Source organism: Fundulus heteroclitus, chromosome 22, assembly GCF_011125445.2.
Source record: "Fundulus heteroclitus isolate FHET01 chromosome 22, MU-UCD_Fhet_4.1, whole genome shotgun sequence".
In the NCBI taxonomy this organism is placed as follows: Eukaryota; Metazoa; Chordata; class Actinopteri; order Cyprinodontiformes; family Fundulidae; genus Fundulus; species Fundulus heteroclitus.
This window is the reverse complement of record NC_046382.1, coordinates 20746200-20770595: the sequence shown is the minus strand read 5'-3', so window position 1 is coordinate 20770595 and position 24396 is coordinate 20746200. Positions and strand designations below refer to the sequence as shown.

At 39.4% G+C, this 24396-nt stretch overlaps 3 protein-coding genes across 3 annotated transcripts; all 3 read left to right on the top strand.

Annotated features, from left to right (window-relative positions):
- Positions 1-963: 963 nt before the first annotated feature.
- Positions 964-7424, top strand: LOC105938744 (peroxisomal N(1)-acetyl-spermine/spermidine oxidase). Its single transcript, XM_021307521.2, has 11 exons — positions 964-1352; positions 1445-1790; positions 2484-2660; positions 2822-2952; positions 3059-3246; positions 5109-5290; positions 5664-5833; positions 6008-6093; positions 6214-6326; positions 6486-6637; positions 6770-7424. The coding sequence occupies exons 2-11, from the start codon at positions 1637-1639 to the stop codon at positions 6917-6919; spliced, it is 1503 nt and encodes a 500-aa protein (XP_021163196.2). The 5' UTR covers positions 964-1352; positions 1445-1636; the 3' UTR covers positions 6920-7424.
- Positions 7425-9131: 1707 nt separating this feature from the next.
- On the top strand, positions 9132-16320 carry LOC105938743 (peroxisomal N(1)-acetyl-spermine/spermidine oxidase). The gene is made up of 10 exons (XM_012880617.3): positions 9132-9335; positions 11329-11505; positions 11709-11839; positions 11997-12184; positions 14115-14296; positions 14499-14668; positions 14766-14851; positions 14945-15057; positions 15306-15460; positions 16108-16320. The coding sequence occupies exons 1-10, from the start codon at positions 9182-9184 to the stop codon at positions 16255-16257; spliced, it is 1506 nt and encodes a 501-aa protein (XP_012736071.2). The 5' UTR covers positions 9132-9181; the 3' UTR covers positions 16258-16320.
- A 2196-nt stretch (positions 16321-18516) lies between these two features.
- mtg1 (mitochondrial ribosome-associated GTPase 1) lies at positions 18517-24281 on the top strand. The gene is made up of 11 exons (XM_012880519.3): positions 18517-18772; positions 18923-18987; positions 19566-19670; positions 19761-19847; positions 19939-19995; positions 21477-21567; positions 21659-21720; positions 21811-21907; positions 21997-22078; positions 22169-22281; positions 23661-24281. The coding sequence occupies exons 1-11, from the start codon at positions 18670-18672 to the stop codon at positions 23756-23758; spliced, it is 960 nt and encodes a 319-aa protein (XP_012735973.2). The 5' UTR covers positions 18517-18669; the 3' UTR covers positions 23759-24281.
- The last annotated feature ends 115 nt before the right edge of the window (positions 24282-24396 follow it).

The following is a 24396-nucleotide window of genomic DNA, read 5'->3' as shown; positions in this document are numbered from 1 at the left end:
CGTAAGTAAAAACTTTGAAAGTATCAGGACAAAACGAGAGTAATAAATGTTGCTCAAGAGGAAAATTGTTTGACAGAAATAAATATCAAACCAGATACACTTTATTTACAAAAAACTGCTCATTGTTCTGGCATTAAATCAGACTAAGCATTTCCTGTTTTAGGTTGATTGGGATTATTAAAATTATTTTTGTTTTTCAATTTGCACAATATGAAGACTTATTTTTTTTTTTTTTTTTAGATTTTCTATTACTTTATTGAAGTTAACAAATTTACACACACACTAAGAGGACTAAGATTTTAAACAATTTCTTGGTTACATTATTGGAATATACAAAGGAAAAAGTTCAGAAACCAAGAAGAAAATTGTGGACCTACACAAGTCTGTCCAGATACCTGCGGTGCCACACTCATCTGTCCACTCAGTTGTAGGAATTCATTGATGTCTCAAGCCATATAGTTGGATGGTCACATGATCGGATGAGTCTCAGAAGAGACGGCTATGAGAGGCAGGTAGGGACAACACACCATGTGGGATTTTTGGATGAGTTGGTATAAGTTACACATGCTTCATATTTTGTTGAAGATGCTGCATGAGCCCAAGCCTTTCTTCTTCTGTCATCCAGTTGTGTTGTGCCTGATTCAGAGAAAAAAGGACAGATACAGGAGGTGGAGACAGGGTAGAGGAACTCTAGGTTGAAAGATTTTCTTTTCTTTACACCAACAGATTTTATTTTCCTCTCCAATGTTGCCGCATGCTTGGTCAGGACAGGAGATTAAGTGGAAGAATTGACACAATATACGGGCTGCATTAAATAAATACATTGAATCTATTGAATTGCTATCGAGATGCATGTCTCTTGGCTGAGTATAATTTAAAAACTGAATTCTCACAGGAAATAATTTTTGTCAAAGTTAAAAAAAATGTATCTTGAAAGCATTTTTTAAATTATCATAACGTCACTTGGTATAACAGCCTGCACTATTGGGTGGTGTCCAGTAGGTGCCAGTATAATCCACGCAAGCATATGGGGATCGCTGGAAGGGAAGAATGACTTGGAAACTCAGGAAACAAGAAAAAAATACTTTCAGTTTGTTCGCTTCCTTTTAGCTTCACATTTGATAGCACAAGCTAGGAGAATCTCCACAAATTATTTAATTTTCCTTTGTATTTTTTTTTATCTAATCCGCATACACATTTGAAGATAGAATTAGCCTGTTTGATGCACGTTTTTGTTTAGAGGAGAAAGTGTTTAAAAATAAATAAAAATCTGTAATTCTGTTTAGTGTAGTTTTTCACAATCTCCAGGGTTTGGGGATTCAAGAAGGTGTGATTGCAAAATCGACCAATAGGTATGCATCTGGAGTGCTTTCTATTGAAAACAGAGACCTTTCAGGAACATGAGTCATTTCTAACAACCACTTTAACCTCTGATCAAATACAGAACAGGCGCTGCTGAGGAGTGTTCCTCATCGCTTCACCTCGGGGTCTCTTTCCAAGAAAGCTGGCGTTTATCTACACTTTATAGCTCATAAAGCTGGGAACTTTAACTGTGGCTGTTTGAGAAAGCGGAAGTGTGGAGGAAGAAAAGGAGAAAACCCTTTTCCAGGAGTTAATCTGACGCGCTGAGGCAGCTATGGCTGGAAATGTGGATGCCAAAATAGTGATAGTAGGCTGTGGGATAGCGGGGATAGCAGCGGCTCACCGGCTCATTAAGTCTGGGTTCACTAATGTCCGGATACTGGAAGCGACCGGAAGAAGCGGAGGACGAATCAGAACAGGGAAACTTGGTAAGCGACAGAACACTAGACCTATGGTAGTGTGACTGTGCTATAACAGGATTTAATCTTTTATGTTAATAAAATGCTTCCTGGACGCCTTCTTAAAAGAGGATATATTAGCCTATTTGCTAAAACTGTGAACTGTGATTGCACATTGTCTGTTTGTGTCAGGTGTTCTGGTGTTCAAGATACACAAAATAATGAAGAAGTACGAAATGTAAATTTGATCAAAATTGTAAATGTTAAAGAAAAAATACTTACAGTCATGGTTAAGTTTTATTTTTTTTTATTCCTTGTCATACATGCTTTTTGATGCATATATGACAAGAATGGAGATAATCCAGTTCCCAAAAATAAATAAATAAAGCAGCTGCTACTGTGTATGGCCTATGGTTTGGTGATATTGGCAGCTTTTATTTATTTTAACCAACATCTAATGTGTGGCTGTTCAACAATTTTTTTTCTTTCATTTTTAGTACTAGTTTCCTTTATTTGACAGTAAGCTGACAGCAAATGGGGTTGAGAGACTGGGGGGGGGGGGGGGGGACATGCAGCAAAGATCTAGGACTGGAACCCAGGATGGCCAAGTTGAGGATTAAAGACCTCCAAACATGGGCGGCGTGCTCCACCCCTGCACCACCGCCGCATTCCTGGTTGACAGTATAAATGTAATCCATACATATCTCTGGTTTTCCTCCCCAGGTAATACCATTATTGAAATTGGTGCAGCTTTCATCCACGGTCCATCTGAAGAGAACCCAGTGTTTTGTCTGGCACGCGACTATAACCTCCTGGATCCTGAAGCCCTCAAGCCAGAGAATCAAGCCGTGGATGTCGGCGAATATCCTCCTCTGGTCCCCAACTGGTTCACAAGTTCAGGTGAGAAGACATAAAATCTTATATGCCCTTGCCAATATATATATATATATATATATATATATATATATATATATATATATATATATATATATATATATATATATATATATATATATATGTGTGTGGTTCAGTGATATTTTGTTTATTTTTATGAATATCAGGCCAGAAGGTGAGCCCTGAAAGCATGAATCCTGCACTGGAGCTCTTCCATGAGCTTGTGGAAAATACTCCACAAGCAAAGACTCACAAGCAAAGGTCCTGGCCAAGTGTTGGAGATTTCTTGAAGTCTGAGGTACACTTTCAGTCAGGGAAGAAGGAATAGGTGTTTGTTCTCCAAAGCAGCCAAAAATGTGTCTTTGAGTGCTCAGATGATTGTTTGTTTTTTGTCCGTCACGCAGGTACGAAGGCGAACGGCAAAGAAGTGGAAAGATAAAGATAAGCGCACTAGGCAGCTGCTGCTGGGCGCCATCAGCACCATGCTGAAGGAGGAATGCTGTTCAAGTGCTACTCACTCAATGGAGGAGTTGGATCTAGTTGGGTTTTCTATGTACCTGAGTATAAAAGGAGTGGACTGCACATTCCCAAGGTTTGCACTTGGAGTGGACAGGCACACATGGGAAACCAGAAAGGCCTGCCAACAGAGGGAGGGAGGGATTGTTTTGGGGTTTACTTTTATTTTTAATCCAGGAAGTTTAGCTGAAATATTGTAGTTAAAAAATATTAACAAACTCGCTTTTATTTCTGATATAAACACTCTTTTAGCTGTACTGTTCCACTCTGCAAATTAGGGTTCCTTGATTATTGCAGGAGGGGAAACTAAATACATAGAAGAAAATACAAAAAAATAATTAAAAGAAATTAAGAGCCTTTTGTTAAACCCAAGTAAGAAAGTCATATAACCCCTGGGATGTCACTGGGTTATCTATTTCACTGAGCGCTCTTTCACTCACTTTTTAAATGTACCTGGGATTACCATGAGGTTAAATGTTAATTTATTTAAGTACTGACATGACAAAAAGTACAAAAAGAAAAACTACGATATAAATCTAACTACTTAACACGAAAATAAGTTGTTTTATACTGAGGGTTCACCCATCTGCTTATCCAAGATTGGGTCCACGGAGTAACAGATCTGTACGAAAACCCAGATGCAACACTCTCCAGTTCCTTCTGGGGTTTCTCAATGTGTTCTCAGGTCTGAAGGGATATGTAGTTTCTCTAAATAGTGGTGGATCTGTGTCAGTTTAAGATGCTTGTATCCAGGATCTTCTTTTTCTTGTCTTTTTTGGTGATGATTCACATAACGACAGCGGAAGATCAGATTCTAGATGAGTAAATTAATGGCTCGGCTTTTTGACTCAGCTCCTTCTGGACCATGATCTACCAGGCATAGACTCACCACCCACTTTTTCCCTGTTGAGAACCCTGGCTTCACACCTACAGGAGCTTACTCTCTTTGTGAAAACTGTCCTTTGAATTCTAATCTCTACAACATTTCAAAGCATCACAAAATAAGTTACTTTACCTCCATTTAGAGTTTTTATGAATATAATTGTGAAAATCAGCCATGCTTCTCTCTCTAGAGTCTCTGACAATCAAATCATTTTGTAAGATATCCCTCTTAAAAGCAAGTCTTAGAAATCAGCGTATGAATTTTTTTTATATATAGTTTTAACATTAAAGGAAGCAGTTACGTTTTATTTAATCTCATGCTGCTAATGAGAATACAATTTTTGTCTCATCCACAAAATTTGGTTCAGTACAGATTTTTTTGTGGCTAATTCCCAACAAATATAATTTTGAGGCACTAAATAAGATAAAGATGGCCAGTTCATATTAGACGTATAATGAATAAGTCTAATTCATGCCATATAAAGCAATCCCATAGAGAAATTCAAATTCACTCACATACCATAAAGTTTAAATAAAATCATAGTATTGTCTGTAGAAGACATGTCACTGTCAGACTGTGAAGTCAATAATAAAAGAAGAGGGTAAAAGGATCGGGAGGACCGCCAACAAGGGATGGTAATCTTTAACATTATGATTGTCAAATCAAATTCATTTGACCATATTACGTTAGTTTGGGGGGGAAAAAAGTTTACCCAAAGCCTGACTGCATTACACATTGACTTTTCAGCAATCCCCCATCAGCACACATAGCAGTTTTGTGTCCTGCAACATTTTCTGCTTTTCTTTCGCTGTGATGGCTTTATACATTTTGTTTATGACGAGATTTTAATCAATCTCAAAAAGATCTACTGTATAAAGATCAGTCACACAAAAACTCCCAAGACAGAGATCATGATATGTTTGATGCCTGACAGATACAGAGTTACGCAAACTCAGCGCTTTCTCCATATACTTGCTGCTCAAACATAGTTTTTTGTCGTTTTTCTCTACCTGTGAAGTAGCCTGATTTATTACATCTGTGCTCCTGTCTTGCAGTGGCTCAGAGGGCTTAGTCAGCAACTTGATGTCAGAGCTCCCCGCTGACTTGGTGTCCTACAGTCGGCCTGTGCGCTGTATTCACTGGAGCAGCAAAGAAAGTGGAATGAATGCGGTAACAGTGGAGTGTGGGGATGGGGAGAGGATCGCTGCTGATCATGTCATCGTCACTGTGTCTCTGGGTGGGCTTCTTCTCATACATATTACTCTTATTACACTGCATTACTTTTAGGCAACATTGGCTTGGCAGGGCAAATGCTTTATCTGCAAGGACATTTTTAGATTTGTGTACCTATTTGCTATAAGTCCAGCTAAATTAAAAGGTAATGGTAAAAGTTATTATTATTGCTATAACACATAAAACAAAGCTAACATTGACCAATATGAATAGGGTACGTGAGCTTTACAGTCAGCCTCTTGTAGTTTACAGATTTAAAGCTTTTTGATCTGTATTAGCCAGACATTTTCCCCCCCAAATAACCAAAAAGCTTGTATGAGCCAACCAATGCCCATGAAAGCACTAACTTTTTAAAATCTATTTTGTTTTTCATCTAGGATACCTGAAGAAGCACCATTCAACTCTATTCTCACCTCCTCTTCCTGCCCAGAAGCTACAGTCCATTCATAAAATAGGATTTGGAACGTGCGACAAAATCCATGTTGAGTTTGAATCCCCCTGGTGGGATGCTGACTGTGAGATCATCTACCTGGTGTGGGATGACGAGGTTTGTAAAACTGCTTTGCCCAAGGATGGAGGTTTTTCTATAATCGTTTGGAGCCCAAGTCTTGATTGTTCTCCGCCATAAAACGTTGTTGCTAAGATTATCCTCACATGCACCTCTGAACCCGAAACCGAGGCTTGTTTCAGTGTATAACAAATATATATTGTTTGTTTTCAGGAAGGTATTTCAGACCATGTGGCGGATATTAGTAAAAACTGGATCAGGAAGATCTCATCGTTCACTGTGGTGAAACCCTCTGAAAGGTCAGAAGCCTCAGCTGAAAAGCCAAGACATTCTTCTCGAAAAGGTTTTACTTGAAGTTTAACGAGCCAGAACACAAAGCAAGCGCATAACCAATCTTATGGTGATTATGAACCCCACAGGGGCAGCCACGTTCTCTGCGGCTGGATTTCTGGGCACGAGGCGGAGCACATGGAAACACTTCCTGAGCAGGAAGTCAGACGCTCCATCACAGAGCTCATTCATACATTCACAGGTGATCCTTACATCTTATGGGCCAAAAATAAGAAAACCGATGCTATTTTCTTCTTCTTTCTTTTTTTTCATGATAGGGCTTTTTACAGTAAAGTGACTTATTCGGATCCCCTATTGATTTGTGAAATGGAGTGTTTTTAGCATAATTGTTTGCGTTTAGGAGACCGTACCATCACACCAAAGAGAATCCTGTGTACCAGGTGGTTTCATGATCCCTGGACGTTAGGATCCTACTGTCACCCAGCAATCGGTTGTTCAGCGCAAGATCTCAAGAACATGATGGAGCCCCTGCCTAAGCGAGGAGAGCAGCAGGTTCACAGATAAACATTTGTTTATTTCAGCACAAGCTTATATTTGAGTAGAATGTATGCATGCAAGAATTTTTTTTTAATATAACAACAGTGCAAACTGTTGTTATTTATTGACCTCATGGTTTTGCTTCAGCCCCTGCAGGTGTTGTTTGCCGGAGAGGCCACTCATCCTTGCTACTACTCCAGCCTTCATGGAGCCCTCCTCTCTGGGTGGAGAGAAGCCGACAGACTCATCTCTCACTACTCTTTGACCAGTCCCCTCCATTTAGATCAGAAAAGTTAAAGATTAAAAATCTCCTCAGCATGAAATTGTGTTTAATGTCCTTCTAATCAAGTGACAGCAGATAAGGAGCTTCTTCATCTTTTGTTTCTGAGAAGCAGCCGTAAGTTGTTTCTGAGAAGTCCTGGGTCTTCATAAATGTATGCTTTTATGAATGGTCCTGTAGATAGCTAGAAAATCTGTAACAAGTTGCAAAAACCGCAGTTACATAAATAGGATCAGCAGAGGCAAAGTCCAGAAACAGGCAGTTCATTAACCAGGAAATACTTAGCATAGCATAACCTGTAACTCATCTGACAGGGATTGGATGAAACGTGCTCAGTGGTTAAATTTGAATTCTTTAATTTTACTGTGATTTTGTGGAGAGGAATGTATGGCAAGAAGATGGGAATAACTTGTTCAGCAGACAGTGCTGACAGGAACTTTGAGGATTGGAAGCTCAGAAATGTCCAATAAATAAACTATCCTGTAAGAATCTATGTCGAAGCATAACTGTGTCAGTGTTAGTTGATTTCTGTAATTTTTATCTATATATCTGCTGCTACATTATTGTTTCGTAAGATGTTAGTAAGTAATTCCTTCACAGCAGAATGCCACCAGTTTTTTTTTTGTGTGTGTGTGTTTTTCTGCCTGGAGTTCAAGGTCTCTTCTCAACAATGATCACCAAGTATTGGAATTTTGAGTTTATTATATAATGTCTGCCTCCATTTTCTCTGAACAGGAAAATAGTACAGTATTTCAGAGTTAAAAGACGAAAAAAGAGATTTTCACTGTCTGAGTTTGCAAACATCAAGAGTGGGCTTCAGAGAACCTGACAGCATCCATGCTTCCTTCAGGGGCATCAACAGACTGACATAGCGTAATATGGACTGGTTCTGACCATTAAAAAAAAAAACAAATTTGATCTTAATGCTTACATCTAATGGTCAGCAAAAATGGAGAATGGCCAAAATCATTAGTGCCATGCTTTAAAACCTTTCAGTTAAATAAATGGCCAGCCTGTATAGGCCATGTGAACTGTTTATCTAGTTCCATGAAAGTACCATTTTTTTGGGTAAATCTCTAAAGTGTAAGAGTTGTATAAGTATTTTAAATGCATACATTCATGTGATAAGAAAGATAAAGTCACAATTCAGAGTGAAAAATGTGGATCGTTCCTAAAAATATGACAGTGAATATAGAAAAAGGACCAAAATCTAGTAAATACTGTTTTCCACCAAATGTTATTGGTTTAATAAGTGTATGGTTTTTTTAGTTGTCATTTTTTTAAACTTTATGTTCAACATACCCATTGTAGCCAGTTAAAAAAAAACTGTGCCGTTGCTTTCCTTAATTACCTAGACAGAGATGGAGGATTTGATCAAATTCAGAATTTATTGTCTTCTAATGAGAAGGAGAACATCAGGGACACAGTCCCAGGAGAAAAAATTATCTAACCTTCTCCATTCTGCTCTAACTAGACACAACTATTCAGTGTTTTTTAAATGTCACACCGCGTTTGTTTCTCAACCTCTAGTCTCTGCTGGACATTTTCCAGGTCCCAGCAAGAGAAAAACAGCAGTAGACATAACCAACTGTGCAGCTGCACAGGGAGCCATTTTTTTGTCAGGTCCTTCATCCATCCATCCATTTTCTGACACACTTAATTCCTCATGGGGTCATGGGGGTTGCTGGTGCCTATCTCCAGCGTTCACTGGGCGAGAGGCGGGGTACACCCTGAACAGGTCACCAGTCTGTTGCAGGGCAACACAGAGACAAACAACCATTCACACACACGCTCACACCTAAGGACAATTTGGAGAAGCCAATTAACCTAACAGTCATGTTTTTGGACTGTGGGAGGAAGCCGGAGTACCCAGAGAGAACCCACGCATGCACAGGGAGAACATGCAAACTCCATGCAGAAAGACCCAGGGTTGGATTTGAATCCTGAACCTTCTTGCTGCAAGGCAACAGTGCTAACCCACAGTGGGGCACACTGTGCAGCCCTTGTCAGGTCCTACAAAGTAATAAAAAGAAGCTTCTCTCGAAATGTTAATTTAACACAATCAAATAATTAGTTATTATTATTTTTTTATATATGCATGAACATATATAACTTTAGGGCTACACATTTACGTGCTAAATATATATTAAATTGCTAACAGGAGTGCATTACCTGGAGTGAGCTTTTATTTTGAAAGTCCGGACCGGAACGTTTCCGTCGCCAGCCTGGTCAAGCGGAAGTCGAAGGAGAACGTTCTTCAGAGGAAGAGTGCGGCTGCAATGGCTGGAAACTGGAACGTAAACATTGTGGTTGTTGGCTGCGGGATAGCGGGGATAGCAGCGGCTCACCGGCTCATTAAGTCTGGGTTCACTAATGTCCGGATACTGGAAGCGACCGGAAGAAGCGGAGGACGAATCAAAACAGGCAGACTTGGTGAGTCTGATGGAAACAGGAGCAACTTTATCTCCGGACAACCACATCCTCACTAAAACACAGTATCTTGAGTCTCTCGATAATTTTTTTTAGATCAGATGAACGTATTTAATTTGGATAATCTGAAAGGTCCTGACTACATTTTGAGTTTGTTTGAATTTACACTGAGAATGTCTGACAGCTGGAGGCTCCGTGCAGATGTTAAAGTTATGTCGCGATATTCTGCAACCGCTATCTGTTGAAATAAAGGAAGTCCACGCGTGGAACAACACATGCGTCTCAAGAAATTAAAATAGGATCGAAAAATTATAGTCAATTCAAAAAGCGAAAAACCCAAGTCATGACAGATATTTGGATATTTATGCCTTATAGTGAAAACCTAAAAAAATACATTTTTTTAAGAAACTATATCATCTCTATAATGAATGTAAAAACATAATAAAATGTCGCATTTTGTATTAAATTGCTATAATAAATATTTGTAATGATATTTGAATTTACTGACGTGCACTTATGCCGAGTAGAATAAATATTGCATCGTATTATTAATAATAATATTAATATTATTATGTAACTTTCAACTCATTGTAAAATATTGTTATAGCTACAACATGGCAGCCATTTCTCATAATATCAAACTGCTTCGATCAACATCCCACTGAATGACACAGGGACACATTTCCTGTTCTCTGACCATGGCCACCAAGTTTTTAACCTAAAATGTTGTAGTAGTTTAAAGAACTAATGATGCATTTCACTCTAACATGGTTCCCAGAGCCTTTAGAGGAGAAACGGGCACAGAGCATCACAGCTCCTCCACCGTGCTTGATAGTAGGCATGAGGTGCTTTCCCACTTAAACATTGCAGGTGGGTTTGATGTGAAAATTGAAAAAATAAATGGGACAGACCCTCCCACATATTAGCCATATAGTAAACAATAAGACACACCCTGATTCTGTTTATTTTTTGTTTAGCTCAATAAAACCAAAGAAAAAAGACAGAAGCTGGACGTTTTTTATCATCCCCATGATTTATATCCTCTGGTTGTCTGAGCATCCACCTGAACAAACTTGATCTAAATTCAAGCGTTGTTTATTTAGAAATAAAGACTGCATTTCTTTATAGTCTGATATAATGGAAGAAATCTTTTTTTTTCCCACTCTTAATCCCTGACAAACTTAATGCCCCCATTTCTAGTACTTTCAGAAGATGCCTTATGTCAGCCATGACCGATGGGAAGTCCCACTACTGTTATAACCTCGATCTGTGTAGAACACCAGAGAACCAGGCATGGAGACAAGTACATGGAAATGTTCTTTGGATTTGAATGCAAGGAGACCAGGTCAACAGTCTGCAGGCCAACCAGCATAAAAGTGATGAAAAACCACCTGCTTTCTGGCCTTTCGTTTTTTCCTCATACTGTGTATCTTTGAAACATTAAAGTTTCTCTAGTTTTGATAAGACATAACCTTTGCTTTTCCATTGCCGTCCTTCAAAGGTTGTCTTTATGCTGGAACAATAAAAGCCTTATTTATAGCCCTTGTTACATCTGCATGGAAGAAGGTCAGGAGGTTTTATCTAATAAGTATAACTGCAGTTTACCCAGAAGTAATTCATGTAGCAGCAGTGAAAGTAAGTTAGAAATCTAAACAGTAATAAAAAAAGGTAATGAGCTGAAGCTTGCTGTCGTAGAGAGGCGAGTGCTGCTGTAAGTGTTTGTTTATAAAATTATAAGCAAGGAAAGAAAAATTACGTTTTATTGGAGGGTCTTTAAAGGAATCGCCTGCGTTATAGAAAATCCTCTCAATTAAAAGGTGAGGGACAGGAATATTATATTACAGCAAGTAACAGTGAATTATCTTTAAGATTGTGATTCTTAGGACAAATCTAACCGGTAGAAACTCTTTTGTTGAAGATCCCAGTAAAGTTCCTGGAAAGAAAAAAACAGTCCAGCCTGAGCCTTGTAACAAGTTTTAAAATGTGTATTGCGTAGGCGATAAAATCATCGAGATTGGGGCCAACTGGATCCATGGACCCTCTGAGGAGAACCCAGTGTTTTGCTTGGCCCGCCAGTACGGGCTCCTGGACCCCGAGGCCCTGACCCCAGAGAACCAGGCCTTTGACCCTGAAGGAGATCACCCCTGGGTTTACAACTTCTTCAGCAGTTCAGGTAGTCAACAAGCTGTGTCTCATGATGCTCACTGATGGATTCTGTTAAGACACTTTGCAAGGTGAAACACACGATACGCATCTTTAAATTAAACGTGTGTTGTTTTATTACTGGATGAAAAAAAAAAAGCTGATCACTGACTACACACTGTGTCATTTAGGTTTAATGCACTGGAGAATGTAATGTTTCTGTCATGTGCTCAGGTCGGAAGATCAACGTGGAGGACGTCTATCCGGCTCAGGAGTTGTTTGCTGAGCTGCTGAGCGAATGCTCGGAGTTTCAGAATCATCAAGGAGAGCCTTGTGCCAGCGCGGGAGACTTCATCCGCTCAGAGGTTTGCATGTTTCATGAAGCAAAGAATGACGTTAGCCGTTCATCTGTTCGACTCAGTTTTCTCAGATCAGTGTCCAGCCGCCATCACTGGCTGCAATATCTTCGTCGTTCTTGCTGCTCAGGTGATTTCTTGTTTTTCTTTCACCGTCTGTATGGAGGTGAGACGACGGGCTGCAGAGAAATGGAAAGATATCGACTCAGCCACCAGATCGCTGCGACTGTGTGTGATCAGTAGCATGTTGAAGAGGGAGTGCTGTGTTAATGGGGCGCACAGCATGGGTGAGCTGGGTCTGGGGGCCTTTGGCCAATACAAGATCCTCCCTGGATTGGACTGTACGTTCCCAGGGTACGTACTTTGACTTTGTCTGGTACTGGTGCCACAGCCTCATACACAGTACCGACCACATTTGTTGGCATACCTGGTCATTTTTTTTTCCAGTACAGGAATTCAGGATTTAGAAGGGATAGAAGAAGGTTGTTTTTGTTTTTCGACTGGTGAACCATTTCTTTGTTTGAATCACTCATGCTGAAAACACCCAACAATGACACATTTTCAGTTCACTGGCAGTCACCCAGGTTGTTTAGCCAAAGTCTGCCGGTGTTTCAGAGTCCATTCTGCCATGCACTCTTACAAGGTTACCAGGGCCTTTGGAAGTGAGACGGATGCACAACATCACAGGTTCTCCACCTGACAGCAGGTGTGAGATGCTTTGCAGAATATTTATCCTTCGCTTTAAACCAAACCAATCTGAGTTTTTTTTGTTTGTTTGTTTGTTTTTTGAGAAGCTCAGTCCCAAATGAACAAAGTACACAGCTCCACTTAAAGTTGCCGTAAAGTTTAGCAAACTCCATGTCCGTTTGTGTTGGTGAGACACAAAGGCCTCCTCCTGGCATTCCTCCAAAATAATAATGAATGTGTTGATCATATCCAAAGTGCGATGCAGGGGTCATTTGTATTTACTTTTTCCTCCTCACTGAACAGTAGCAGGATGCACTTGGGTCAACATCCAGCCTTGTGGTTAGTATCTAAAAGCTGCTTTAGCCTGTGTGGAGCTGCTAAATATGGCAATGTGTGTAATGCCACACAACCACAAAAGACTGCTCAGGTGCATCATCTAAGTGATATTATTTTAGATGACATGCAAAAAGTCTGCTTTGCATTGATGCATGTTTACTGTCCTGTATCTCCAGTGCTAATCCACATTTTTTGCCAATAGAAGGATCTTTATGGTGGGGAAATTGTGAGTGGAGGGAGGGGGGATGTGAAAAAAAGACATTGTAATTGTTATCCTGATGGCCACATTCAACAATATCTTAATTTCATGTTTTTCTAATATTGTGCAGATTTATTCCTCTGTGTCATGATCTATTTATAATCTGGTTTACAGAAAGCCATGGACAATTAATTTGACATTTCTATTAACTTTTTTATATTTTATATCTGTTCTAACCCCTTCATGCCTGGATTTGTATTCAAATATACAGAACAAGAGTATTAAATATATTTCTGCTACCAATCAGATGCTAGAATAAATAGAGATGTTTAATTGTTGAATGTTGCACCTACAAGCTTTGTAAATTTAGGTACAATGTGACATTAGGTGCTTACAGAATAAAACAGATTTTTGTGTCCCAATATGTAGATTCTTTTTATTGATCCTGACAGTCAGATTCAGACAATTCACGTCGATTATAAACCAAAGTCCAATCTGTCTGCCAAGTAGGCACTTCTGCTTTCATGGAGCAGATATAGTTCACACATTGACCACTAAATGGTGCCAAAGCGCATCTAACAGAATCCTTGTAAGAAGTGTATATTTGTAAACTACATGGATCGACCAACTTTTGTGGCTTACATAAACCCCCTTGGCTGTATTCAGATTGGAAATGGAATGAGGATAATCTGCGACACTCGTCCAAAAGGGTTTGTTATGGTTACCAGTAATTGTGGCATCTGGAAATTTGCTAAAAACTGAAAAATCTGGAAATTTCTTTACTTGTTTTGTTCTATTTTCACCAATAATTGTCCTCAGACTAAAGGCAGGATTTTTAAAAAAAGGTTTCTATTGCTCCTACACTAAAAGATTTATTTATTTTCCGTCTTTATCAGGTGTGCCAATAATGTTAGTCAGCACTGTAGTGCTTTTAGCATTGAGGGGTAAAAATGTCAGGTCTTTAATTATGTAATTGAATGACATAGGAGCCAAAGAGTAATTGATTCATAACACAGTTAATGTGTTCTGCTTCCACTATCGTTTCTTTTATTGTTTGTGTAGTGGCTATGAAGGTCTCATTACAAACTTGATGTCAGAGCTCCCAGATGGTTTAGTGAGCTACAACCGACCTGTGCGGTGTGTCCACTGGAGCAACACAGAGGAGACACTAAACTCTGTAACGGTGGAGTGTGAGGATGGAGAAAGGATTGCAGCGGATCACGTTATCCTAACGGTGCCTTTAGGTAATTGCAATCGAAAACAAAACGTGTCATATTTCTATCAAGCATGATTGTCTTGTTTTTTTTTTTTGTTTTTTTTTTGTTATTCAGTTTATTTCAGTCCTGCACAAATAGATTTTCCCATACTAGCTGGAGATGAGAAACCGTTTTAAAGCTGTTTCCTATATTTTCTGCTAAGTAACTCCTTAGACTGCTGTTTTGTCAGGATACCTAAAGAAACATCATTCGAGCCTCTTCCAGCCTCCTCTGCCTCTCCACAAGCTGCACTCCATCCAGAGACTCGGCTTTGGAACTAACAACAAAATATTTGTGGAGTTTGACGAGCCGTGGTGGGATGCCGACTGTGACGCCATTCAGCTGGTGTGGGATGATGAGGTGAGACGATCAGTCGTCCTACTGATGTTTTATTATGCAGCGGAGTTACATCCCAGGTAAAGCTTTAGCTCATAACTTTGTGTTTGTTTTGGATCAGGATGCTTTGGTGGATCAGGTCCCAGATGTGCACAGATCCTGGATAAAGAAGCTGTTTGGCTTCACTGTGCTCAAACCCACTGAAAGGTCTTCATGGGGCAAAACTCACACTAATGCCGTCACGTTCATGCTGAGTCCCGTGGTTGTTTAACGGGTGTGTTTTCTCGCTCCGTTCTTCAGGTATGGCCATCTTGTCTGCGGCTGGATCGCAGGGCATGAGTCTGAGCACATGGAGACACTGTCTGAGCAAGAGGTGACGCATGCCGTCACACAGCTCATCCGCAGATTCACAGGTGAGTTCTGAAAAATAAAGAACACTCAGAGGGACCTCGGTTTTAACTGAGCTTTTCTTGCATTACTATTTTTGAGCTCCTACAAGTGAGGCCTTTTTTTTTCTTTGTTCTTGCTATTGTTTTTTTCTATTTTGTGATGAAAGAATAAACCCCAAACATTTCACGTGTAAACTAACAAACATGCCGTTCCTGCAAAACCGCTCTTATCGCGTTCCTTCAGTGTTTTTGGGTCTAATGTCTGTCTTCAGGGAATCCTTCGATCGCCCCGCGGAGAATCCTGCGCTCCCAGTGGTTCCATGACCCCTGGACAAACGGATCTTACAGCCACCTGGCACTGGGCTGCTCAGAGCAGGATCTGAAGAACATGATGGAGCCTCTGCCACTGAATGGATCGAAAGCACAGGTATGTGCATGTTATACTAAAGACATTAACCTGTGCACCATCTGACCACCATTCATGTGGAAAAGTAATATGATCCAGGGTTTTATATTCACAATTCCATCCACCGTTTAAATATTAATGAGTAGAGAAAAGAAACTGGGCTCCAGCAGAAAAAGGTCTATTCTCATCATGGGCAAAAGGGCAATTGCTTGAGCACCAGTTACGGAGTCTCTGTGCATGTTCCTAGTAGGAAGCCTGTATGCAGCAGTACACAATGATCCGGTTATAAAAAAACAAAGAAGAGGAAGTTAGAAAAAACAAGGTGTTAGGTGCCCATCCAGACTTAAGGCGGGTCGTTAAGTCGAAAGGTTAAGTTATGAAATAAAACGATATTTCACAGAAGACGGGAAAGAAGAATCTCAACAACAATCCTCAAGACTTATGAGTTTATATGCAGGCAACATTTATCTTAATTTATTGTTATTTTCTGTTAGTAAAGTGAAAATGTGTCAATTGTATGTCTGCTCTTGTTCATCTGAGGTTGTGTATCTAGTTTTTCATCAAGTGATTTTAAATTATGTCCTAATAAGTTAAACCTTAACAGTTCAAACTGGCTGTGTTTTAACTCGCTGTATGAGTTCATTTCTGACCCATTTCCTCCCTTTAAGCCCCTGCAGGTGCTGTTCGCCGGAGAGGCAACGCATCTCTGCTACTTCTCCACCGTCCATGGAGCGCTTCTCACTGGGTGGAGAGAAGCCGACAGACTCGTCTCGCACTACTCCTGTAATCCCTCCGAGCGCCTAACGTCCAAGCTTTAAAAGTGCCACACTGTTGCCACAATAAAGCAATTTAGAAAACTTAATAAAGTCATATGAGACTTACTTACTAAATAATGGTGTATAGGATGATTTGGACATTTGTGCGAAAACTGATTTATTTCAAATGAATTCAAATGAATCAGTTTAACTTAAAATTAGAAAAGGCTGAATGAGCAAATGGATTATAAAGCAGCACATGTTGCATTGCAGTGCTTTACAATCCAGATTTACACCTACAGGTGCATCTCAATAAATGTTAAATATTATAGAAAAGTTCATTTATTTCAGTATCTCAATTGACTAAATTAAACAAGTATTGATGAATTATACTCATGCTGATGTTTTCAAGCCTTTATTTGTGTAAATTCTGAAAATCTTCCACAAATAATACAAACACAACATTTTCAATTCGATTAAATTCATTTTTATTTACATAGCGCCAATTCACAGCACATGTCATGTCAAGGCACTTTCCAAAGTCAAATTCAATCAAATCATATAGACAGACTGGTCAAAAAGTTTCCTATCTAAGGAAACCTAGTAGATTGCATCAAATCTTTGACAAGGAGCATTCACTCCTCCTGAAAGCACATAGAGCCACAGCGGACGGTCGTCTCCGTTGTGAATGGCTCTGCAGGAATTCCCTTATACTGAGAATGCATGAAGCAACAGTGGAGAGGAAAACTTCCCTTTAACAGGGAGGAAAACCTCCAGCAGAATCAGGCTCAGTGTGAGCGGTCATCTGCCTTGAACGACTGGGGGTTAGAGAAGACTGAGCAGAGACACAATAAGAGCCCAGAAGCACTGATCCGGGAATACTTTCTGGCCAGACCAGATGTACCTATTATGAAGAGAGAATAAAACAGAGAACATAAAGTTAAAATTTGAAATAACAGATAATGCAAATTCAAGAACAGTAGCGCACACCCCTGGGTCTTTCTGCATGGAGTTTGCATGTTCTCCCTGTGCATGCGTGGGTTCTCTCCGGGTACTCCAGCTTCCTCCCACAGTCCAAAAACATGACTGTTAGGTTAATTGGCTTCTCCAAATTGTCCTTAGGTGTGAGTGTGTGTGAGAATGTTTGTCCTGTTTGTCTCTCTGTGTTGCCCTGCGACAGACTGGCGACCTGTCCAGGGTGTACCCTGCCTCTCGCCCAGTGAACGCTGGAAATAGGCACCAGCAACCCCTGCGACCCCATGAGGAATAAGCGGTTTGGAAAATGGATGGATGGATGAAGAACAGTAGCGCCTATAGTAGCACAACTACAGAGATAGCTCAGGGTAACCTAAGCTACACTAATCATATGTCAAAAGGGAATGTTTTAAGCCTGGTCCTAATAGTATACAGGGTGTCTGCCTCACAGACTAAAACTGGACGTACGGATACATAAGGATAGAATAATACTTTAGACCAATACAAAACATGTTTAAAACAGGGATGAAAATGAAAAGTATGCTTAATACGTACTGAAAGGTTATATATAAAAAAAACTTTTAATCTGACAAAACCAGATCATTATAGTGCAAATACCATTTAACTGAGATGTGCCTGTACACTTAAAAAGTATATACAGCTTTTTGCAAACCTTTGATAAAAGAGCACATGTGCAATACCGCTTATAAATTACTGTTTTTTTTTATACAGATCTTTTTCTAAATAATTTCCAGCTTTCCACTGTATCAGTCTGATTACTGTTTATGAACTGACTGCAATTAAATGAATAAACTGTACATGTGTAATTTTTTAACAAATCTGTTTTATTTGGGGTATTTTATTGATTAAGAGGAAATGTTGTTATGGAGTTACCTATCAAAAAGTATGTTTTAAACCTTGTATTTTTACAGTCCCAAGAAATTACTTTTGCTGGTTTATAATAATGGTCAGCCTTAGACAAAAAGATTTGAATTTCTAACAAAACTGACTTGTCTTTATTAATTTAAATTCCTCTCATCTTTCAAATCTTCTGTCTTTGTTCGTTTTTATTTACAAAGATGCCCACAAATCCTTCATCCACTGGGATCCCAGTGGGCAGCTCTCATTTACCATTTGTTATTTGTGTTATTTTTATTTGATTCTTCTCAAGGACCCGCTGCAAAATGCAGAAGTGGAGAAACCTCCACTCATGTGCAAGATAAAGGAAAAGAAAACTAGAAAATTAGTTATTTTCCTGCCATCCGTCTCCACTCAATATGTTATGTTGTTGTCGGCCTGCAGAGGGCGGTGTAGCTCCTCCATCACCTAATAAATATATGAAGAAGTCTTCGAAGCGCCCCTCGGAACCAAGGTGTTTGAAAAAGATTCGAGTCGGCATGTAAACAGTGTAGCACACCGGTGAGTTTTCGCATTTAGGAGAAATTTTCATGTAAAACCAATGATAACCGGGGGCCAAGTTACCTCAGACTCTCTGCGGAGATGAAGCTCTGCCAGGCTCTAAGGAAGGCCGACAGATTCAGGACGGCGTTCGACTTTGCAGGCCGGGAGGTGGCGCACTGGTTCCCTGGACACATGGCCAAAGGTGACACGCTCATCCACAGGGTTCTCCAGGCTTAATAAATCCTGTTGTGTTTGCTTGAGATTCATTTGATCAGTAAATGTTCGCGATTTTTGTCCATTTTATTTTTTGCATGATCGCTTATTTGTTGTAAACATGGTGTGATGGTTGCAGGGCTGAAGCAGATGAAAGCCAACCTCAAGAATGTGGACTGCGTCATAGAGATTCATGATGCCAGAATATCCTTTATAAATCTGTCTTTTACCATGATACAAATAAATCCACATTATCTCTTCCTGCCATTAGTTCTGTCATCTTTTTTCCCCACATTACAACCACAAAGGTTATTATTTACAAAATAAACTTTGGAGGGTTTCATCACAAGCTTTCTCTACAAAAACTAAATTATTTAGTGTTGTTTTAAAACTCCCCCACAATGTTGTGTTTAATTTTCTGAGAGGAACTGAGCATGACTTTACATTTCTCTGATTTACAAGATGTTAAGCTACTGAATACCGGCGTACAGAAAATAATTAATCCCACCGTGGATTTTTTCTTTTTCTTTTTTTTAATGATCAAATTCAGTTATATTCAGTGTTCTTAGAGGGAGGTGTTCAGCTTTGGATTATTCATCATACATACATTTGCCTGTAAGACATGGAGGGATGCTTGTTAATTCCTTATCTAAACCTGGCATTTTGTGGTAAACCTCCAGTGTTCTTTAAAAGTGTAAATGTTTTGTACATTTTATCACTGGGGTTCTAAAGGAAATTGTAATCTGTACTCAAAATGGATGATTTTTCTTAAAAATAAGCAAATCCCCTTGTCTGGAAGAAACCCCCTATTTCAGGACACACTGAACGTCCGACCGCATCTCCTTGTCCTGAACAAGATGGACCTCGCTGACCTATCCAGCACGCAGGTGAGCGGCGTTCCTTACCATGTAGGAAAATATATTCTTTAAACTATGCGCTCACAAGGATTGTATATTTTCTTTACATTCAATCTGCAGAACATCCTGAAGAAACTAGAAAAAGAGGGAGTAAGGAATGTTCTCTTCACAGACTGTTTGAGACAAAGAGATGACAATGTCAAAAAGGTAACGGTCAACTTCAGTGAAAGCAAATGGCTTTGGTGAATTTGACTAAAAGTATTTAGAATAGTTGTTTCCCTTCTTATTTTTTCTGCAGTTGGTGCCAATGGTGGAGGAAATAATTGAGACCACTGATCGTTTTAACAGAGAGGAGGTAGGCTTACTCCGTGAAATTTATACACAATTTATCAGAGTTTTAATTTGACGCCGATTAATTTGATTCTACATATAATTGCATATCATTCAGCCATCATTGCTTTTTACCAAATACAGTGCTTTGCTAAAGTTTCCATACCTGATGAATATTTTCTAATGTAATGGCCACCAACAGCAATCTATTTTTATTGGATGTTTTTATAAGGTATAACTTCCCTAAGTAGTGCAACTTCTCAAAATGGACGGAAAAGGACTTGTGCTTTTCAAAAGGGATGATCTGAAAAGACCGTTTACTCTGATACCCCTAAATAAAATCTACTGTGACTAATTAGTTGTACATTTCACCAGTTTGACATGTGCGAAGGAGTTGCAAGAAAAAACCCGTTGTTGAAGGAAAGCCCTTTTGCATTCGATACAAACCAAATAGTGGACTCAACAAACATGTAGAGAAAGGTTATGAGACCACAGCCTAACTGGGCTGCGTCCAAAAAGTTGTATTTAACGGAAACCAACACTGCACATCATCCTAAACCCAATGTCCAGAATCGTTGTGCAGCACAGAATTGATGCTTTTCTTCAGCAGGAACAGGGAGGCTGGTTAGATTTTATGGAACGGTGGCTGAAGCTAAATACAGGGCAATCCTGGAAGAAAACCCTGCTAGAGGCCGTAAAAGACTTAAAACTGTGGCAGAGGTTCATCTTCAAGCAGGAAAACCATCCAGAACTACAACAGCGTGGTTTATATCATATGTGTTAGAATGGTCCTAGTTAAAGTCCAGACCACATCCCATTGAGAATCTGTGGCACGACTTCAGAATAATGTGAGCTGGAACTATTTTGCAAAGCAGAGTGGCCAAAAAATTCTGGATCTGGATGTGCGAGGCTGGAAAAGAAATACCTGAGTGATACCTCAGGGAGCTGAATCCAAACTCACAAATTTAGGCTTTTCTTTTGGAAAGCATTTTGAAAACAATGTATTCTTTTACTTTCACTTCACGTGTATGCACTGCTTTAGGATGCTTTTTCTTCATTTAAGATACATTGAAGGGTTGCATATCTGGCTAAATGTGTGAAGCTATGATGGGTATGAATGCTTTTACTTCTAATTAGTCGATCATTCAAGTTCAAAGTCATGCTTATTGTTATTTCAACATATTTTAAGAAATCAGGTGGGACGAAATGTTTGGCCTGTTGCATTTTTAAGTCTTAGTTAAAAACCCACCTGTTTGCACTGGCTTTTAACTCAAGCTGAGCAGATTAGTGTTTTTAGTATTCTTAATATTTGATCTTTATAATTCTTACTATTCTCATTTTGTATTGTGTATTTGCTATTTTGTATGCATATAAATATTTATGTTTTGTTGTTGCTGTGCACAGCACTTTGGACAGATGCATATGTATTAAATGTGCTATATAAATAAAGTTGACATTGACGTTGTTGGAGGATTTGTTTTTGACTTCCTTTATGCAACATTTCAGAACAGAGATTATTGTCTGATGGTGATTGGAGTTCCTAATGTGGGGAAGTCATCACTTATTAACTCACTGAGACGGACAAATTTGAGAAAAGGTAACAAAAATGACCTGCTTGTTCATACGATTTCATGATATTTTGCCTTCATGGCAAAATATGAATCTTGTGCTTTGAACGCAAATTTCAGGCCGCGCATCCCGAGTGGGTGGGGAGCCGGGGATAACCAAAGCCGTCCTGACTAAGATTCAGGTGTGTGGGGGGGAAAATGTTTCATGCTGTGGGTTTAATATGTTTGTGCATGCCCAGCTATGCATCGTTTTAACTAGTCGTTGGTTTCAGGTGTCCGAGAGACCTCTGATGTACCTGCTGGACACACCCGGCGTATTACCCCCTAGGATCGAGAGCGTGGAAACGGGCATGAAGTTGGCTTTATGTGGTGAGCTGAACACAGTCTAAATCGTTTACATTTCGCTGGGAAAGAGATTCCATGACGTTGCTAAACAAATGTCTAATCTTCTACCCCAGGAACTATCCTGGACCATTTGGTGGGGGAAGACGTTATTGCTGACTACCTGCTCTTTTCTCTGAACAGGCTCGAAAAGTTTGGGTACGAATTTGAAATTTCTTTCAAGCCTTTAATCGTGCTTGGAATTTCCTCGCTTGTTGTCCTCTTCACCGTCTGGGTGTTTGTGTGCAGGTATGTAGAGAAGTACGACCTCCAAGAGCCAAGTGACGACATCCAGCATGTCCTCAAACGCATCGCCGTGAAACTCCGAAAGACTCAGCGAGTCAAAGCCATCACTGGAGTGGGTAAGAAAGAGCCAGTCCTACACTTCTGCCTAGCACATTTAGTTTTTTATTAAATCTATTTCACTTTTCATGCTGAGGGAAATATTGAGATCGTTTTGTTATCTTCACAGTAAACATGAAACCATAGCCAGCAACTTGTCTAACTTTAACGTTTTAAGATGATGAAATATGTTGACCAGCATCAACAGAGCAAAAAGCTAACGTATAAAGGTCTGAAGTCTTTTTAAAGCCATTATAATGCTAATATATTTAGCTGTTTAAGAAATAAAAGCCATTTGAGGGGAGGTTAGCATTTGAAATTGAAAATATGGATTTTGTTTTTCTGCTTTTCCAAGATTGCATGTGCTGTATAAAATAAATAACACATTTTTTAACACATTATTTAAACTTAAAGTGTAACTCACCCCAAATTCAACTTGTTTTTTTGCAGATAAACTGTATAACATGGACCTAAGGGTGCTACTTCAATGTTACTGAGCAATTGTTTACGTTCTCTTGTGAACTTTAGTTCTGCAACATTTAAAACCCGTCTCAGTGCTGCCCTCTTAGGGTTGATTGGGCTATTGCAGTTGAATGGCGAGCTTTGGAAGCGTTGATCGATAGTGTTTTCGTTACTGCTCTGAATGTTCCATGTTCCCCACATGTTTTTGAGTACCCTAATTTTCTTATGTTTGAAAATAATTGCAAAATCTCTAGGGTCACACCGGTTGGCAGCACTGCTGTGAATGTGTTGTACAATCCTATTTTTCCAGTAGGAGAGAACTTCTCCTCCTTCTGTAACATTTTACAGAAGGTTGGAGCAGACAGCTCTCTACCCTGTTCAGAGTCTCCTCAGCCTACCTCACAGGTTCTCTATTGGCTTTTTGGGATGGCCACAGTAGAAAGTTGATGCTTTCTAGCAGCAGCCGCTGGATCTCTCTGTAAACTAGTTCATGATGCCGTTATGCATCCGTAAGGAGACAAGGATGGTGTTTGGGTGTTAATCAGGCCCACGGCAGCACAGAGGCTTCACCGTGCGTGACAGCGGCCATTCTTGGTCATTCTTAGCTTTTTGCCAAACCAGGAGTATTACTAACAAAGTTTCATTTTAGACTCATCTGACCGAAGTAAACAGAACCAGTTAAATTTCTAGGATTTTAATTACATTTTAACTAAAGAACCGTTATTTCCTACTAAGTAAATGTACTTAAATTAAAGGTGTAATTAATACTGATTTTTCTGTGTGATGTTATGCTACATTCTCTACATCTTTACATAAAAAATAAGAAAGACATATAAAAAGGGTTTGGGTTTACAGTTGTCACTTACTTCCACAGAAATCTGACCGTTTTATGACTTCAGAGAAAACGCAATTAATAAATTTTTTTTGTCTGCTTTAGGAAACATCACCGTCACCATCCCAAACTACACAGCGGCAGCGTACCATTTCATCAGAGCGTTCAGAAAAGGAGAGCTGGGACAAGTGGTGCTGGACTGATGAGACATTTATAAATCGATTCAACACCTAAACCTCTACAAAAAAAAAAAGTACTGATTATGTCTCCCCTGAAACGACGCGGAGAGCAACCCCCACCTATCCGTGTAAATAAAAGTATTTAAGTTAAATAATCTGGGAAGTTCACTTTGCAGGACACAAGAAAGACGTTTGGCATAGTTTAAACATCTTATTTATTACCATAAAGACAGTGATTACAAACTCTTTTATTCAATAAGTACACAAGTGTTGCAGAGTATAATCCAGTGCATTTATAGCTATGGAACAGTCTGTTGCTCCTGAGAGAGACCATTTGGGAGGATGAACACAAGAGGAAAACGAGAGAAAGGAGTAAATATAAAGAGCAAGAGGTCTGCTTGATGGTGTTTGTGAAACAATTTTAAACCCATGATGCTATAAAAGAATGTGGCAAAAGGAAATTGAGAAACATGCTTGTTTAGGAAGTAAATTATTCAGAGCATGAACCTAAAACATTGTGTGAAAAAATCATATTTCTGCAGGAAAACAATAGGAATCAAAAGTCCTCGTTCAACGATTGTTCAACGATTAGCAGCTTTAATGTCAGACACGATTATGCTGGTTCCAACTGGATTTCAGTCTGTTATTCATTTGGCAGCCAG